The following is a 20,075-nucleotide window of genomic DNA, read 5'->3' as shown; positions in this document are numbered from 1 at the left end:
TTATGGTCTTATCATTATCGATAAAATACTGAGGGTAACTTGACCCTCTAGATCCATTTCTATAATGCTGTTTAATACATTCCATATGCTTTTAATGCTGTTTTTATTATTCTCTAACATTTTACTATAATATTCCTTCTTACATTTCCTCACAATATTTGATAACTTATTTTCATATTTTTTATATTTCTTTTCTGCCTCTTTAGTTCTATACTTTATGAATTCACTATAGAGTATTTTTCTTTTTGTAGGCATTTTGTAATCCCTTTGTTATCAATGGACTATCTGTATATTCTTGTTTTCTACTGTATAAACCAATTCTCCATAAACCAATCACTCCAACCTGTCATATGATCTCTCAACCAGTCAATGGTGTGTGCTTGTCTGAGTCCTTACACCTGCCAACCAAATGTACCCCCTTGCTGTCATTTCCTTCATTATCTCTTCGCCCCATCAACTCCCCATTTCCACTAACAGTGCCATGGCCTCATACTTATTTCAGATCAAGTTGTGCCTTCCCTGGATGTAATATTTCAATCAGCAACACATTGGGAAGAATGAAAGTGGAGTCAGCCTTACCTTTTTTTCTTGTGGTGGACTGTCAGCTGAGCAGGTCTTATGATTTAAGAAATGGATTTATTTAGCCACCATTGTTCAGTTGCGTGGCAGCACTTTGAGCTCTCTCACCGACCATAATATAGCACTTTCTGCCTTTCAAAGACTCAATACTCTGAAGAATCATAGCCGCCCTGCTCCACACCAGCTCCAATCCTTTTTTTGTGTTTTATATGGGGTCTGAAACACATACACAGAGACACACATACACAAACATGCACACACACGTGCGCATGCACACTCACACAGACACACATTGATGCACACACACACTCATGCAGTCACTCACATTCTAAGTAAAGGTTTGGAGGACAGCAGAGAAAGTGGAAAAGTGCTGCCCTATTTAACAAGTTATGAATGAAGTCACGTGTTCAGGCTCATCTGTTTTTCCACTGGATCTGCCCCCCAACCCCCCCACACACATTTGTTTTTCTATACTTGTGAGGACCCTCATTGATCACTTTCATTCCCTAGCCCCTTACCTTAACCATCAGAACTGCATGCCTCGACTCTTACCCTAACTTAACCTGATCCTAACTCTTCAACTCTGAACCAATTTCCTTATATTAAAATAGTTCTGTTAAGGTGTGAGAACCAGCCAAAATGTCCTCATACTGCAAAAACATCCTCATTCTTATGGTTAAAAAAATCAAATTGGTCCTCACAAATACAGCTGAAAGAAAACACCCTCACACGACCAATTAGAATATCTTCCCTTCTCTGGAGATGCTGATTGAATTGGTAACCAATTTTATTGCTGCTAATTGCGCATTAAGAAGAAAGCATTTGTGTATCATTAATCGATAAATAGAAATTATGCATATTGTCCCTAGGTGTGAATGTGTTTTTGCCAAACCATCATGCGGATTGACAAGACCACCATTGACGCTGTGCCCTCACAGGGTACCGATGGAAAATCCGCTGTGGCGACCCCTGGGAAACGGGGAACAAGCCGAAAGAAGATTGTCCTTAGGTGTGAATGTGTGTGTGTCGGCCCCGTGATGGCCTGGCGGCCTGTCCAGGGTGTCTCCCCGCCTGTCACTGCTGGGATTGACTCCAGCATCCCCGCGACCCTGAGAGCAGGATAAGCGCTTTGGATAATGGATGGATGGCAACTACATTAAGACTTGGGTCATTTACCTAAAGGAGTACGATATCCCTAAAAATCAATGTATGGACTCATGTAAAAATAGTCCCTCTCAATCATCACTTATGACCCACTAGACGTGTGTGGCAGTGTCTGTATCTGCAGAAACCCTGTCCTCTGCCTGTATTTTCTTATTATGGTGAACCTTTTGTCAGTGGGATTCTTATAAAAACGTAGCGACCATGAACCAGATAGGCACACAGACAAGAGGAAGCTACGACAATGGCGGACACAGCGCCGAATAGACGCAAATATGGCAAGGCGAAACGCCAAGTAGACAAAGCTCGTTCCACAATGACAGTGAGTCTGGGGTTGGCTTTCACCCGCTGGTGAACACTGAAGTAGACGATGAGAACGAAGAGCGACGCAGATTTGTCCTGTACACTAGGATGTGTTCTGACTACTGCGGTTAGGGGGCGTGTCCTTCTGGTGACGTTGAGCCGGGGAGGAGGGGGCAACCTACAAATCCTACTCGCTCTACCGTTGATACAATTCTGTGTTACGGTTGTGATTGTATCCCATTTGTGTCCACTCATCTTGTTTTTTTCATTATCCGTTGACTTGTTGTCTGTCCTGTTATTTTGAAGTGCTCCTGATATATCCTGCTTATTTACATGTTTGAAATAAATCGTCATTCATTCGTACTCACCAGTCTTGTTTCAGTTCTTGCCCCTGCTTTTGTTTCCAGACAACCCCGTGTCTTCCACACCTGTTCCTTATTCCCTGATTAGCTCCTCAGCATTCATACTCCCTGTTTTCCCTGTGTCCCTGCCAGATTGTCTAGCGTGTTTTGTGGCCTAGTTCTCTGGCGTTTTTCCTTGTGAGCGTTTGCCTGACCTGCCTGTGTTTGACTCTGTTGCCTGGTGTTTGGACTTCATGTTTGCTCCCTGCTCCTTGTCTGCTCTGTCACTGGTTTTGGACTGACTCCCCGGTAACCTGAACTGTATCTGAACCTGTTTATCCGCCTGCCTGCTCCTTGTCTGTTTGGTCGCCTGTCATACTGATCCCCTGGTGTTCTGACCTCTGACTGCCTTTGTTCATTAAACCAAGTGTTACTGTATCATCCTGTCTTGTGAGTCCTGCATTTGTGTCCTTCGTGAGTTTGTAACACTGTTTTATGTTGTCAAACCTCATGCGCAATATGTAGAAATGGCAATGTGTTAACCAAAATTAATGTCATTATGCAATGATACAATACCCAAGATAAAATACACTAAATCTTGCACTTAAATTTGCCAAAGTAAAAATATGCAGGCAAAACTCACTCCTCTTTTTCTTAAATCTATTTATTCTGTACTTTTATTTTACTTTTACTTCTTTCATTTGTATGTAGGTAAGACCAGGGCATCTTGTCACACTTTTTACACTCTTTTATATGTTTTGGGATCAATACATCATATTGTTAAAAACTGCACACCAAATTAAAGAACAAAGTCTCAGGCATATATTTTGTATTCATGTCATATCTAATTTCAGTACAGAGTTATAGGCATTTAAATAGTGAGCGTGCACATGTGACACATTGCCCCATCAAAGGGTAAGTTGTCACACTATGTGGGGTAAGATGTCACACTGGCTTTTGCAACACATAAAGAAAGAACCAATTCATTGTGTGGTTATGTTTTTTTTACTTGAAATTCAAAATTAAATTCAGCTAATGAAAAAAAGACTGATTCATCATCGAACTTGAATCATCCTGGAACGTGGCCATTAAATCAGTCCCAACTATAACAACTGGAAAATCATTTCAAACAAACTTTCAAATAAAACATGTCAAGCATTCAAACAAATCTCAAACCTCACTAGTCAGACTCATCGTCAGAATGGCAGTTCTGGCACACATAAATTGCCTTAGCAGGGGTGCACTCTTCATGAGCCCACTGTTTACATTTCATGCTCTGCACCTAAGTCTCTCTTGGACGGCTGTTCACAAATGGCTCCACACAAACAAGACACAGGCACTCATCTTCATCTGATGAAGAGACATCTGGAGTCCTTCTTTTTTATACCTGCCTTTTTCTTTGGTGTTTTAGATTCTGTTCCCTCACATTTCTTTTGGAATATATTATTTTTACCTTGTGCCAGCCTTTCAGCCATAAGTGGCTCTTTCACTGGTGTGTCAGTGACAATAGTAGTGTTTCTTTTTCTTTTTTTGGTTGGCTGGTTAGTTTTCTTGGACCAGCTTTTGGGTATGGCCAAATGTCCTCTGGAGTTGATTTTTGGGTGGTTTTTACTTACTAGACAAGGGTGAGGTGGTGCGCTAATGTGCAGGGCTGGGTTAGTGCTGGGGCCTGGCAAGACTGGGTTGGTGCTGGGGCCTGGAAGGGCTGGGTCCTGAAAGGGGCGATCTGAGACATAGGATGGTTATAATTCTGTCTCCAAGAACACATTCCTGTTGTAAGGTTGAATCCCTGTCACCCGAAAGCCAGCCTGAATATTCAGTGGAGTTGCAGCCAGAGGATATGAAATTGCTAGAATCCCAGGGATGTCATAGATTGTGATTATTTATCCTGGGCTTCTTTCTTTATTTACATATGACATAGGTTGACAAGCAGACTCTCTGTGTCTATGTATACTGGCAACTTGTCAGTGATTTTGGAGCAAGTTGTCACATATAATAACTTACCCCAAAATTACTGAGACAAGTTGTCCCAAACTGCTATGTTTGCTATATCTTAAAGTTAGCTTAAAGCAGGACATTAGCAAAAGTACAAGACACTTTTTTCTCTCTCCTCTACCGAGTAAAAATGTATAATTGTTAAGATTTTTAACTAGATTATTACAAAAAAATGTCAAGTTCAAAAAGTTTTTTTTTACTTTAGAATGTGAAAAATTGTATATCAGCGCTCACCCCGGTTAAGTGTGCTTTGCTTTTCTCAGACAGGACATCAGGCCAAGTAGATGCACAAAGCTATTATTCAACTTTTATGTAGCGTCCTCTGATGGTGAAAATGTTAACGATGTGACAACTTACCCATGTGACAAGAAGCCCTGGTCTCCCCTATTTATTAAAGCCGGGGTAGATAGCTTTCTTTCAGGGTTATTTGTCGGGGAAAAGATGTTCTTAGCTACGAGTAATTCCAACGGTGTGATAGAAAACCAAGCCTTTCTTTTTTTTTTTTTCTTACTTTATTGATACTTCAAATACATTCAAACAGAGCAAAATAGAGACACACGAGACACCACAAAAACAATACATTGAAGATAAAAAAAACAAAGACACAAAAGAGAAAAGCAAATTATAAAAAATAAATAAAAATAACAGAAAATAAATAAAGGCGAGATCATATTTTATGTAAACAGATTCAGAGATTTGCAAATGTTGATAGTTTTTAAAGCCTTTGTGTTTTTTGAAGTAGAGATTGTCCTTATATATTGTTCAACTTCTTTAAGTGCAAAGAGTTCAGGCTTTCTGTTGGAGAATTTACATTTATGTATATGAAACTTGGCTAAAAATAAAAGCATATTTATAAAAAAGAATGCATCACCATCTTTGTGATTAAAATTATGAAAACCAAAAATAACATTCTTATAGTAAAGGTGAAAATCAGAAAAGACAAAATCAGCGATAAACTTGTGGAAGTCTCTCCAGAATTTACAAGTGAACTGACATGACCAGAATAAGTGGGCACATGTTTCAGGATGCATTTGGCAAAAAGAACATTCAGCATCTATATCATTTTTAAACTTTGGTAAATATTGTTTTGCAGGGTAGAATTTGTGTAGCAATTTAAATGAAATCTCTTTGACTTTGTTTGTTAAAAAAATCTTTGTGGTAACGACCAACTTTCTTCCATTCAACATCATTCACAAAGTTGTTCCAAAAAAATGTTGCTGGTGGGACGGAAACTAGGCTATCCTGAAACATGGCTCTTATTCTGGAGTTCAGAAGTTTACACGATGAGAAGCAGACGGTACCAAGAGGAGACTGTGACAGATCAGGAGGGTTGAATGATTTGAGAGAAGAGCTGCCAGAGGACCTGAATAAGATGCACAAACCAGAAGGGATAGCATCAAATACCACCGAAAATTCTCTAGGCGTTACTGGTACATTATATCTCATTAGAAATTCAGAGTAATTATATAGCAGCCCATCTTTTTTGAACAATTGACCAACTAAAACAAGACCATTGTTAAACCATCTGTCCAAAAACAATGTTTTGTTCTTATAAACAATATTACAGTTGTTCCAGATGAAACAATTCTGTGGAGAGAAATTGTGTTTGTATATCAATGCCCACGCTAAAAGGACCTGTTGATGGAAGTGAGAAAGTTTCAGAGGTATTTTTAGAATGCTATAATTACATAGCAGCAGGAAATAAAGCCGCCTAAGTTTGAGAACACATGATGTGAAATGAAATTCCAAATGGGGGATTTTTCAAATATTTTTTTATCCAATTTATCTTTAAGGTATTGTTGAGTGCACCAAAATCAATAAAATTCAAACCACCTTTGTCATACGCGCTTAAAGTAACAGATTTTCGTAAATAGTGGGTTTTGTTTTTCCATAAAAATTGTTTAGCATTTTATCAATTGATTTGCAGATTGTGTTATCGACATGTAAGGACTGAGCAGCATAGGTTAGACGAGAGATTCCTTCTGCCTTCGAAAGCAGAACTCTACTCCTTAGAGACAAGTCTCTCTGCAGCCAGTGATTAAGGATTTTTTGGGACTTTTCTATAATAGGGCTGAAGTTTACAGAGCTTCTGGATTGCCTATCTTTAGTGATTTGAATACCGAGGTATGTTACAGAGTCTTTCACAGGAATCCCATGAATTGAGGTCGCCAACAGTCTTTTAACAGGCAAAAGTTCACATTTATTAAGATTAAGGAAAAGTCCAGAGGCTTTCGAGAAGGACTGGATACTGTCGATAGCGACAGAAACTTGTGAGGCATCTCTGACAAAGAGAGCCGTGTCATCTGCCAGTTGACCTATAAATATTTCTCTGTCAGCTACAACCATACCCTTCAATGAACTGAGTTTAATATGTAAATTAAGGAGTTGTACAGAAAGAAGAAACAGATACACTGAAAGGGGGCACCCCTGCCTCACTCCACGTTTCAAAGAAAATCTTGGGGAAGTACCACTAACAAGTTTTATGGAACTATTACTATTGGAATATAAAGTATGAACTGCATTGCAAAAGGATTGACCAAAACCAAATTTCTTCAAAGCAGTAATAATAAAATCATGTTCTAAGGAGTCAAAGGCCTTATAAAAATCCAAAAGAAGAATAAAACTCTCATCCTGCACAAATTCTGGGTAGTCTAGTATATCTAAGATTAGTCTTATGTTATTTGAAATATGACGATTCTGCATAAACCCGGACTGACACTCATCAATAACAGTATCTAAAACAGGTTTTTTTTACTCTATTTGCAAGAATCAGCGCTAGTATCTTGCAATCATTGTTCAATAAGGAAATTGGTCGCCAATTATCTAAGAATAAGGGGTCCTTTCTAGGTTTGGGAATCAGGGTGATTAGGCCTTGAGATAAAGTGGGAGGGAGCGCACCCCTATCAATACTTTCCTTAAAGACTTCCACAAGAAATGGGGCTAAGCTGTCAAGAGAACTGCTTATAAAGTTCGGCAGTAAGGCCATCTGTACCAGGAGACTTATTAACTTTTAGACACTTTATAGCATCTGCGACCTCATTCAGAGAAATTGACCTATCACAGAGTTCACTGTCTGCCTCACTCAGCTGAGTAATATTATCTATGGAGTTAAAAAAATCAGAAGCAGCTTGAGGGCAATAACTGGAAGAGTAGAGTTTACTATAAAAATCAGCACAATACTTTGCTATGGTATTCTTATCGTTAGAAATTGTCCCATTAATATTTAGTTATAGAATAGAGTTAGTGCTGGATTGGTGTTTCTCGAGTCTGAAAAAATATGCAGTTTTGCTCTCCTTCTTCAAGCCACTTTTTGCGAGACCTAACAAATGCTCCTTCAGCTTTGCGCTTATAAATCTCATCTAACCTATGCTGCAAGTCAGTTAGTTCTACCTTATCATAGTCGTTGAGAGCCTCTTTTGGTTTGGATGTTAAAGATGTAATCTTATGTATTTCATTCTCGTCAGCCCTTATTTCTTTGCCAAACAAATGCTATATTTACGAAAAAATTTGCCAAGTTCATATTTCAAAAGCTCCCAGTTGTTACAAAACATATTTTCAGCCCGAGCTTTGCTCCAGTGAAGCCTTATTAAACTATGAACTTCAGTAACTACTTCCTTATGCTCAAGGATAGTATTGTTAAGCTTCCGATATGACGCTTTAGCATCAGAAGACGATGACAAAGAGATATTTAAGTGAATTGTTTTGTGATCTGAAAGCGGCGTAGGAAAAATGTCAGTTTTAACTTCTTTCAAGTCTTTTGAAATAAGCCAATAATCAATCCGTGAGTGACTGGTTTGTGTCTTATTGCACCATGTGTATGCTCTTTGAGCTGGATGAGAATCCCTCCATGAATCTAATAAATCAAATCTTTGTGCAAACAACTTTACATGCGAGTTAGAGGAGTCTAAACCCCTAGAAGGCCACCCATCCATGCAATTATCAAATACAACATTAAAGTCTCCACCAAAGATTATAAAAGAACCTGGATATTTGGACAGCCAGTGCAGTAAACGCTCTTCCAACCTGTCAAAATAAAGATTATTCTCTGTTTGACTGTTAAATCCATACACATTGACTAAAATATAGATAGTGTGTGCAACCTCAAGTATCAGAAAAATATAATGACCGTCTTTATCACAGTCAGAGATTAAGATTTTTCAATTAAATCTGTTTTTCAGTATACAAACACCAGCAAAACGCTCTGTACCATGGGACAACCACAAATCATTTCCCCACTGCGACCTCCAGAAACACTTGTCTTGCTCAATTGAGTGGGACTCTTGTATAAAGCAAAAATCTGTGCCAAACTGCTTACAATATAAAAATATGGCTTTACGTTTCACATTGCTTCTTAAACCTCTCGCATTTAAAGAGATAATAGATAATGACATAAGGATAAAGCAAGGAAAGAAAAAAAGAAAAAAGGACAAATAAGTGAAAGCTTAGACCAAATAAGTGAAGTGGTTAAATTGAGAACCTGTGGTCACTTAAGAGAGTACTGTTGAAGGTGCGAACTGCAAACCTTGGATGAAGGACCAGTGAACTTGAGCCATAACAAAACGTATTTATAATAAAATACAGCCTAAGTAACATATAGCTCACCTTATGAGTGTGAGTTTTGAAGGCAAAAAGTGAAATCTCTCACTCGTTTTAAATAGTCCAACAAAAATAGCTGCTGTTCAACTCACACAATACTCAATGTGTGCATGAGTGCTTAAAATAAAGTGCATATTCAAATTATAAATAACAGAAATATATGGCAGCTTAAACCTGGTTAGCTTTTGAGTGCAATTAAACCTAATATCAAGTAACAAGAAGAAAGAGCAGTCAATGTAAGAGATGAATAGAAGGCAGTTGAACCGTGTATTACTTCAGTTTGTACCTTGTGCTACCTCAGAAAACGTCATTGAGTTGGAAATATTTCTTTCCCATTCACGAACGCGCGTCCCCCGACGCAAAACGCTAACTTATTTTCCTTGCGTGCTTTATCCACGGCGGGCCAGAGTCGGTTTCTCCGGTCGCGGTCATCAGCTGACATATCCTCTGCCAGCTTTAAGTTGTTGTCTTTCAGCAAGGCTGACTTCTTTGCGGCCCGCCAGACAGCATCACGGTGGACCCTGGATGTGAACTGCATGATGACGCCTCTGGGTTGGTTGTTGCTGGGTTTCTTAGGACCGAGGCGGTGCACCGTATCCACGACGTTTGGTAGTTTATCCTTCGCCTCCGGTAAAACAGAATGGCACACCTGGATAACCTCTCGCCGCAAGTCTTGCTTCTCCTTCTCGGCCAAGCCGTATAGTTTTAAATTCCAACGGCGTGAATAGCTCTCCAGGTGAGAGATCCGCTTCTCCTGTGTTACAGCGTATGCCTTGTATTTTTCAAGCTGTGATTCAACGTTGACAACTCTGTCCGTCATATCATTTATCTCAGCACATGCAGCATCAAATGACTCTTTCGCGGCTGTGATTTGTTTAGTGTTCTCTTGAACTGCCATTTTCACCTCGGAGATCACTGTGGTGTTGCCACTGACCATTTTTTCCAGCGTATCCGACCTCGAGTTAATCAGGCTAGTAAGAGACGTGAGCTGGGAGAGAACAGTAGTTGTCTCCGCGTCTCCAACTTTTCTTAGCTTACCGGCAGGAGAGCAACATGGTGTGAGAGGAAGCGAAGGAAAGTCTTCTTCCATCAGGGCAAATTGTGGTGGTTCGGGTACCGCTTCGAGATAGTCATGCATGGAGTCGAGAAAAGTATTTTTACCGTCAGCAGGCTTATCAGGTGTCGAAGTTGACTTCTTGGGTTGGCTAACGTTAGCAGACTTGCTAGCGGGGTTGATGTTAGCTGTAGACTTCCTAGGTTCGTTCTTTCTTTTCTCAAGTTTGCTCAGTTTGGTTTGTTGGTGTCAGCAAAAGTTGCGGGTGAGTAGTAATTGTCCAATAGGCACAAATAAAGTCCTTGTTCACCGTATTTAGTTAAAAAAAACAATTAGGTTTGCAGAGCTCACGAAAACGTTACCGTTCAGAGCGCCATCTTGGCCATCCCCTTTCTTTCTTTTTTTTTTAACGCTTCTGTACTCGGGATCGCGAAAGTCTCCTGCGCTCTCCTGATTGGTTGAGGCTTTGCCGCTCCTGGTATCCCTCAGCCAACCAGGGAAGGTCTCAGACAGGGCGGTCCTACTGCCTGTCAATCATTTGCGTGCGCAGCAGTCTTTCTGTTGGAATTCTTGCCATCGATATGGATCTTGTAGACATCGATAGACTAAATAGCATTTATTTTTTTGCGAAGCACCTTTTTAAGTACAAAATTGATTAACAACATCAGTGTTGAGGTAACTAAAAGATTCCCTGAAAAATACTTTTTAAATTTATTTTAAAAATATTTTAGTATAGACTGCTATACATTTTACTGCTATACTTTTACTCTGCTGCGCATGGATATATTGTACAGATTGTCACACACCGTGCTGGTGTTTTGAACATAGCGATATTCATAAATACTTCACCTATAAGTACAAAAATACTTAACAACATAAATGTTGGGGTAACCAATAGATTCGCTGGATTTTTTTTCAAATGCATAGGTTATCAGTCTAAATATGAGTGTCGTCAGTTACAACGGCGAAACTCGGGGTGCATGTGAACAACTTGTGAGAGGTCACAGGAGGGAAGTGGACTTTCTTGGGGGCCATTATGTCAAAATTGCATGTTTTTAGTTTTGTGCTATGTGAGTCACTTGTGTGTTTCCTCTATAATTATCTGTTGATGGCTGCTGCCTGCAGCGTGAGACCACGTAAATGTCCCCCGTGAGTACATTATTATTCTGGCATTGCTCTGCCCAGTTCTTCCCCCACTCTAAAACACTGCTGGTATGATTAACTGCGAGAGAGGGGGGTGGCATGAGATGGAGAGAGAAAGGGGAAAAGGTTTAGAGAAAAATGACAATGACCACATTACCTTTTATGTTTTCTACCACAGCGACAGAAGAAATATACGCACTCAACGACGCATCACACACTGGCGCTTGCACACACATGTTCACACACTCCTGCATTCAGAGGCATTTACGCCATCATTAGTGCTGAGTGATTAGTGGGGGGGGGGTTAGTTTTTTTTAAAGTTTGGGCCAGTTTTTTATGGCAATTTCAACTTCAGTTTTTTTATGATTATTTTGACAATAACCAATGAAACTTAAAAAAATATCCAGCATTCAACTTACAATGACGTGTAGGGTTCCAAATACCATCAACATACTATCAATTTTAGCCAAATTTACGATCATTATGAATGTCAACCAAGTTTTTGTGATGTGTATCTTACATGGCTTGGTGTGGTTGAATCCAGATTGACTTGACTTGAATTGAAACAATGCATCCTCAACAAGGACATTTACCTGCCATTGTTATCTGCCATTGTCTGATCACCAGTAGGGATTCTACATAATACCTGCCGCCTGCACTTCATTTAAGTGGATTTCCATATCCTTACACAATATGCAGCATGTCAGCAAGACTAAATGGAGCGCACCCATTGAAAACATCCGTGTGTGCTAAAAACAGGTAATACGTTCTAGTTTTAAAACCTTTTGCTGTTCATTCCATTTATAAGACGTATAGTAATAGAAAACCCATTGAACTGAGATCAGTATGCGTGTGTTCATTCCATTTATAAGATGTATAGTAATGGAAAACCCATTGAACTGAGATCAGTATATATGAGTGGAGTATCTAAATCTAACCAATCTTGAGATCTGACATCGCTGTAACTGGATTTGTATGTCAAAGATGTGAGACGTTGAGGGAGCTTTGCTCATGGAGCCTTAAAGATGAATATCATGCACTGCAAGTTCCTTCTTGTTGATAATGAAAACCACCAAACTTTTAATATTAATTTTTCATATAACAAAGGTACTGTGATCTTTGTATTAAGCAAGGAAGTGCTCATGAGATTAATTCACTCTAAAGATTAAACTGAACATGTCACCTAGATGGCAGGAATTGAGGACCCAAATCTAGATATGGTAACAGGTGAAACAAAAGATTTACTGGTAGGAAACATGAGGGTATCAGCAACACACATGACAGTGACCCGGTACAGACATTATATGCCTTGACAACAAACTAAACAGCCAAACTTAAATACGCTGAAACTTAATTGAATAATCAACAACAGCCTTGGGGCAAGCGGGTAACTGAGGAAAACTGGTCAGGATTCAGGACTGGGGGGGTGTCAGAGTAAAGGCTAGGTAGGAGATGCAGAAAACAGGGCTGGAGTGTCTGGAACTGGGAGCGGCCATGACAGAACAGACTGGAAAAAGATTACAACAGATGAACATGCGATATTTGCTCTTATCACATCTGCTGCAAGAGAGAGGTCACCGTATCGCCAAGTTAGCTTAAGTCGGAAATACGCTTAAAGACTTTTGAAAGTCCTAATTGATTGGGAAAAGACTTGGCATCACACATTTAACGACTAACTTTAGCGGATTGCAGTCATAGATGAGCGCCCTGGTTCTGACTGCAGTCATAGCAGTTACACTTGCTGATGAGCTTTGACTTGTCCAGATTCCAGTTGTAAAAATCAAAATCTTTGATATTATCACAATGGCCCTGACTGGTCTGAGGCTCAGTCAGGAAGCGAGACCCACACATTACAAGATAACATGCCGTTTGTCCATGGTGACCGGTCTATTTTGCACAGACCAGTGCAGACTCATCACAATCTTAAAAGTCAGTCATCATGGCCAAATTGAAGTTACAATCGGCCTTTAAACTAGAATAACCAAGGCCGTCATTGTGATGGTTTTGGATTTTCAAAGTTTAATAACTTTGTGAGAAAAAAAAGATAAGAGACCTGCCGCTCCCTGACTGCTCCTAAAATTGCATATATTTGCATTAAAATGAGTTTTAGATAAATTGCACAAAAAAAGTTATAAGATCTACCTAAAACGACCATGAGCAGTCAAAATGACGGCTCGTAATTTGCGCGTGATCGTATGCTTCATGTCAAGGTTTATGATGTGAGTTGGTTTCATCATTTCCTTCGTGAAGTTCATTGCTCTGTCCTAGAAACACACGAGCATTCTCCAGTGCAGAGTAATAGTCTAAACTTGATTTTTGATAATTGCCAACATGTCTGGTTACAGACACCGTTTAAGATGCACCATTGACTACCACCGTGGCGTTGCAGTAATTACAGGTGTTGGACAGTGGTGATTTTAAAATGTTTGAAAAAATAGTATTAAAGTTGTTAAAACGTTAATTTTGGTGTCAGTCGTTTCTTAACAGACATACATGCAATGCATTAATATTTCAATTGGGTATTTATCGTGACAGAATATAGAGTTTCAAAACCAGCTGTCATTTTGACGGCCCATGGTCATTTCAGGTAGGAGTGAAATTCCAGCCGTTCTAGTGTTAAGGCATCCAATGTATTCCTGGCATATCTTACTCTAGTATAACTAAACAGAGTGCAGTACTCACAACCCCCCCCCAAAAAAAGAAAAGAATTTGTCATTTGCTTGACACAGATAAACCAAACATACAGCAAAGGCCCTATTTACATCTTATCTGAAAGATTTCTGTACTTTTACTTGGTAGTAACAAGTTTAACAATGTCAAAATGAGAGCACAGAAAACAGTCTGTCCTCCGACTGACTGTTTTCTGTGTTGTCTGCTTAGAGCATGCTGACAGAAGAGAGTATGGGTTGCTGAGCATAATGTCATCACAAAGGTGGGCAAAATAAAAGACAAAGCAAAAAAACAAACAAACGAAAAAACCTATTGGATCATGCTACTGAAATACCAAAATACTACCAAAACTATTTACAGGCACTTGAAAAGACAAAAATAGAGATTAAAAAAATGCATCAATGTTTTATGTGAAATAGATCAATTCTATATGTCATAGACATTACTTGTACAACCAGTATGTATGTTTGAGCATACCTTTGGACACGATTCCAGTCTGGACTGTGTCTGAGCTAACCTGCAAGAACTGTTGGTACACGTTGATCTGTGTGCTTTTAACTTCATACTGAAATATCTTCAAAAAGATTTTCTCCTTCCATTATAGAGTGCCCGTTCCTTCCCACAACATACATCAATTGAAAGTTGAAATAGCTTCTTGGGGAAAAATCCCACGGCATACTTTTTGTCCTCAGTCTTCTTTTTTTCCCCTCCCCCTTTGGCTGCTGGTTATGCTGGACATAAGATAGGGAAGCTTCACAGTTTAGCCCACCTTAGTGCAGGGAAAATGGGTCTGGACGACACTGAGGATGTTTGCCTTGATAATGCCAAAGCCTGTTTGTGTCAGTGTCAGGAGACAGGCCGTTAATCCAGCCCACAGCCCCCGTCCAGCTATCAGTGCCATGTTAGAGAGCTACGGGGCAGGACTGACTGTTGTGCTTGAAGAGAGCAGCTTCTGCCATGCTTTTCCTCCTCTTCTCCCCCCTATCTGGAATTCATCCATACTCCGTCAGTGTTCAGACCAACCAGAGAAACCCCTTTATGTGTGTTGGTGTATGTGTACTTATACTTTAATCTTTGAGGGGACCAGGTTTGACCTTCAGAGTTGGGACTTTTTTGCAATGTAAGGGACATTTTGGCTGGTTCTCCCTTTTTCAAGGGATTATTTTAGGGCTAGGATTTGAGTTTAGGGCTAAAATTAGGATTAGGTTAAAGTTAGGGTAAAGATGAAGGTTAGACATGTAGTGTTGTTGGTTATAGTTAGTCAGGACTAGGGAATGAGTATAGTCAATGAGGGGTCCTCACAAACAGAAGTACAGAGAAGTTATGATTGAGAACATTGTGTTGTGGATCATGTGTGTGTGCATGCATGAGTGTTTTTGATTGAGTGGGTGTGTATGTGTTTGTGAGTGTACATGTGATTTTGCTTGTCTGTGTGTGTTTGTCGTGTGTGTGTGTGTGTGCACGCACATTTGTAGTTTTGTGTTTTTTTCCCTGTCTGAGCGTGTCCATGTTGTTATCATAACACAACATTGTCTCTTTTATTTGATTGCTGTTGGCAGGATTTACGAACGGGTGATCGACCCCCCCCAGATGGAGCTTACCCCGGGCAGTGGAGTGTGGCTAGGTCAGCACAGCCACAAACACGGCCTTTTCAAGGTAAGATACTGCAGCTGACATGCTCACACACACACACACACACACACACACACACACACACCAGCTCCCCACGCAGTCCAACATTCTTAAGATTCAAGGCTGTCTTGTGTAATGTAATTGCCCGGGTTTGCAGCAGGCTGTGAGCAGAGGGAAGGCAGTGGGATGGGAGGGAGGGGGGGTAGTGAAGCCAGGCGGGAAATGCAGCAGAAGACCGGGAAGAAGGGACCAAGGGTTTACAGAGAAGCTGCCAAAAGCTCAGCACACGCTTCACCATGCTTAATCCCAAATCCATTAAAATCTTGTTGATTTTTAATCACCACTCATTTTCCTCAATCCTGTGCTACACTCACAGCAGGGAAGGGATATGGGTGGATGACATCCACATAATCTAGATGTTCCCTCATTTCTTTCCAGCTGCTATGCTATAGCTTGACTTCCTTCCTTCCTTCCTTCCTTCCTTCCTTCCTTCCTTCCTTCCTTCCTTCCTTCCTTCCTTCCTTCCTTCCTTCCTTCCTTCCTTCCTTCCTTCCTTCCTTTTTTTCTGGTCATATTTACTATATAGTTCAGCCGTGTAGTGCAGCAAATTATTCCTCCTCCAGTGCTCTGGCTCTATGTCTGCCAAATGACACCTTCCACATCTCATGGTGGTGCCCCCCCCCCCACACACACAACAACAACAACAACTTAAATGTATATAGCCCCTTTCAAGGGACCCAATGATGCTTTACATATAGTCGAGCAGATAAAACAAGTAATACAAGAACAGAAAATGAAAATAGCAAAGATTGTCGGGGATGATAGAAGTGACTGGAGACCATAGACCTTGGTGAACAGTTGACTTTTCAGAAGTTTTTTAAAAGTGTCCAAAGAGGCAGTGTTGCGGGTCTCTGCTGGGAGAGAATTTCCTAAGGATGGGGGCTGCCACACCGAAGGCTCTGTCCCCAGAAGTCTGCAGGATGATGTGGGGGATGGAAACCAGACTCGTGTCTGCAGACCACAGATTCCAGAATGACACCCAGGTTGTGGACTTCTGGGGATGGGCAGATAGAGCAGCCATGCACATCAAGGAGAAGATCTCCAAACTTCCAGAGCAGCACATTAGGAGCCACAACCATGCTCTCTGTCTTATTGTTATTAAGCTTGAATAGAATTGATGACATCCAGATTTTTATTTGGTGCAAGCAGTTGACAAGAGATTGTGGGGGGAGCTGAATGGATGGGTTAGTGCTGAAATATAGCTGTGTGTCATCAGCATAAGTGGAAGTTTAAACCATGGTGGCAGATGACCTGACCAAGGGGGAGCAAGTAGATGGTAAAGAGGAGTTGTCCAAGAACAAAGCTTTGGAGCATGCCTTGGTTGACTGGGGCCGGGGTGGAACTGGTATCTCTGATGGTAACAAACTGTTTCTTGTTGGAGAGATATGACTGGAATGAGCAGAGAGCTGCGCTGGTGAGGCCTAGGTATTCAGATAAGCGGTTGAGGAGGAGGATGGTGTCAAAGGCTGCAGAGAGGCCCAGGAGGATGAAATACTGATGTGGCCGGAATCAGCAGCACTGAGGAGGTCATTGATGATTTTGATAAGGGTCGGTCTCCATGCTGTCGTGTGCTCTGAAGTCAGATTGGTGGGATTTATAGAGCTCGTGGTTAGACATGTGCTAATGGAGTTGGGGAGCAACTGCTCTTTCCAGGATTGTATTGAGAAAAGGAAGGCTGGAAATCAGCCAGTAGTTTGTGAGATCATCCGTGTCCAGACCTGGCTTTTTTTGGATAGGGGTGACTGCGGCCATTTTGAAGCTGAAAGGTACCGTATTAGATTCTAGAGAAGAGTTGATGATATCCACCATGATGGGGCACAGGGTAGGTAGACATACCTTGAACAGGGCTGTGGGCATGAGGTACAGAGAACAGGTGGGGGCCTTGGCCATGGTGACCAACTTAGCAACTTGAGGAGCATCCACAGGGGAGATGAAGAGAGGCAGTACTGAGGCAGGCATGTAGCAGGGGGAACAGTGCCCTATGGCTGAGGTGCATGTGGAGGGGAAGGGGGAGGCACCAGAAACTCCTGGTGGATAGAATCCACTTTGGCCTGGAAGAAGTCCAGGAATTGGAGCAGAAGCTGGGGACACCTGAGGGCTGGAGGTTAACGAGGGGGTGCAGTAGCTGTTTCATGGTGGAGAACAGCATTCTAGGGTGATTTTGCTGGTTGCCAATGAGAGTGGGGTAATATTTTATCTTGGTCTGGGAGAGAGCTTCTTATAGGTCTTTACATGATCTTTAAAGGCCTTGAGGTGGACAGTGAGGCCAGACCTTTTATAGAGCCTCTCCAGTTGATGGCCAGTGGCCTTCATGGTGCAAAGTTTGGTGGTGAACCAGGGGGCAAGACGGGAGGATGAGACAGTCTGGGTTTTGAGGGGGGTAACAGAGTCAAGGCTGAAGAATAAGGCTGTTTTGTAATGTACCAGGCCATCTACCATGGTGTCGGGGGAGATCTGAGGCCATATGGGTTGCTATCATGTTAATCAGGGCTGGTGAACTCACTGTCTTGATGTTCCTGAACGTGATGGTATGTTTTGTGCGCTGCCTGGGCAGGGGAACAGGAACAGTAAAGTGAATGGCATGATAGTCAGATACAGCCAGGTTTAGACACAGCAGATAGGAGGGAGTTGTACCAGTAGAGCGCACCAGATCCAGCGTGTGACCTTTGGCATGGATGGGCCCTTTAACATACTGTGTGATGTTAAAACAGTCCAGAAGTACAGGAATTCAGTGGCAAATGTACAGCTTCCGGAGTCCACATGGATATTGAAGTCACCTAGCAGGAATGTAGATGGAGACATGGAGCAGACAGAGGTGAGTAGCTCAGATAGCTCAGACATTAAGGTAGTGGAGGCTTTAGGGGGGTGGGAGACAAAGACCCCTTTCAATTCAATTCAATTTATTGTCATTAAAAACAATGTGCAGGCACATGTTAAAAATGAAATAAGGGCAGCGACTTCACCCAACAGTGCAAGGCAGACATAGACAAACACAGCAAACACAATATAAGATATACACAGAGAAAGGCCAAGAGCTAAAAATAAGTTAAAAAAGAGCACGAGTACAAAAATATTTAAAAATATCCACAGACATTCAGTGGGTAGCCAGGTTCAGGTGGGCAACAGCTTGGGGAAAGAGGCTGTTTTTGAACCTGGTAGTGCGGGCTCTGAGGCTCTTGTAGCGCCTCCCAGAATGCAGGGGGGAGAACAGTCCATGGTTGGGGGGGGGATCTGTTACGGCTCGCCCACCCCCACGCCGTGGCCCGCCCACCCCGCGCCGGCAGCCAATCAGCTCGTCAGGGCCGGGCTTAGTCGTCAGGGCTGGGCTTAAATTTGCTGGTCTCCCAGCGCCCGTTGTCAGTTCGTGCCGTAACTTCCTCGCAGGAGTGGTTACTCTTCCCTCCCGGTGCATTTCTCTCTGAGTTTATCTCAGCCCTTGGTTTCCTGTTTTCTTTGTGAAGTTTCCCTGTGGAAGTATCCTGCCGTGTTCCCAGTTTGGATTTCCCCGTGAGTTTTTTCGTGGACTTCCTGTTTTTCTTAGTCGCTCATTGCCTCTTGTTTGCCCGTTGTATGAGCAAGTAATAAAGTACGCCCGTTTCGGCTAATCCCATCTCTGCATGGTGTTGTGCGCTTGGGGTCTTCCACAAACCCTAACAGGATCTCTGCTGATGCTGAGACCCCTTCGAAGGCAGCGTTTGTGATAAATGTCTTTTATGGCTGGGAGCTGGGTACTGGTGATATGCTGGGCCACCTTGACGACCCGTTGCGGAACTTTCTGGTTTACTGATGTGCAGTTTCCATACCACACTGAGATGCAGCTGGTGAGGATGCTCTCTATGGTGTAGTGGTAGAAGTTGGTGAGAATTTTGGGGGATAGACGGGCGCTCCTCAGCCTTCTCAGGAAATGCAGGCATTGTTGAGCCTTTTTCACAAGGGCCTGGGTGTTTGATGTCCAGGAGAGTTCCTTGTTGATGTGGACTAAAATGAATATAAAGCTGGAGACACGCTCCACTACCACCCCATTGATGTGTATGGGGGAGTGGCTGCAGCTTCTAGATCTCCTGAAGTCCACAATCAGCTCCTTCGTCTCCTGCACATTGAGAAAGATTGTTGGTAGTACACCATGATGTGAGGTGCTGAATCTCGTTCCTGTAGGCCGTCTCATCATTGTTAGAGGTAGGGCTAATGACTGTGGTATCATCCGCAAACTTAACTATTACATTTGAAGGATGAGTAGGCAGGCAGTTGTGGGTAAAGAGGGAGAAAAGGAGGGGGCTCAGAACACAACCTTGAGGGGTACCTGTGCTGAGGATCAGGGTGGAGGAGGTGTGGTCACCTAACCTAACAGACTGAGGTCTGTTGGTCAGGAAGTCCAGGGTCCAGTTACAGAGGGAGGGGTTGAGGCCAAGGGAGAAGAGTTTGGTGGTTGGTTTGGCCGGGATGATAGTGTTGAAGGCAGAGCTGTAATCTATGAACAGCATCTGGATGTATGTGTTGTTAAGTTCAAGGTGAGTCAGAGCAAAGTGCAGGGCGGTGGCAAA

At 41.9% G+C, this 20,075-nt stretch overlaps 1 protein-coding gene across 1 annotated transcript in view; it reads left to right on the top strand.

Annotated features, from left to right (window-relative positions):
• LOC130111478 (protein kinase C-binding protein NELL1-like) overlaps window positions 1-20,075 on the top strand; it is a 429,520-nt gene that overhangs the window by 155,131 nt on the left and 254,314 nt on the right. Inside the window, exon 5 of the mRNA XM_056278686.1 lies at window positions 15,402-15,498. Coding sequence (XP_056134661.1) covers window positions 15,402-15,498 — 97 coding nt within the window. The remainder of the gene's footprint in view (window positions 1-15,401; window positions 15,499-20,075) is intronic.

Source organism: Lampris incognitus, chromosome 4 (genome assembly GCF_029633865.1).
Source record: "Lampris incognitus isolate fLamInc1 chromosome 4, fLamInc1.hap2, whole genome shotgun sequence".
Taxonomy (NCBI): domain Eukaryota; kingdom Metazoa; phylum Chordata; class Actinopteri; order Lampriformes; family Lampridae; genus Lampris; species Lampris incognitus.
Note: the sequence above shows the minus strand (reverse complement) of the source record. Positions and strands in the feature narration are given on the sequence as shown.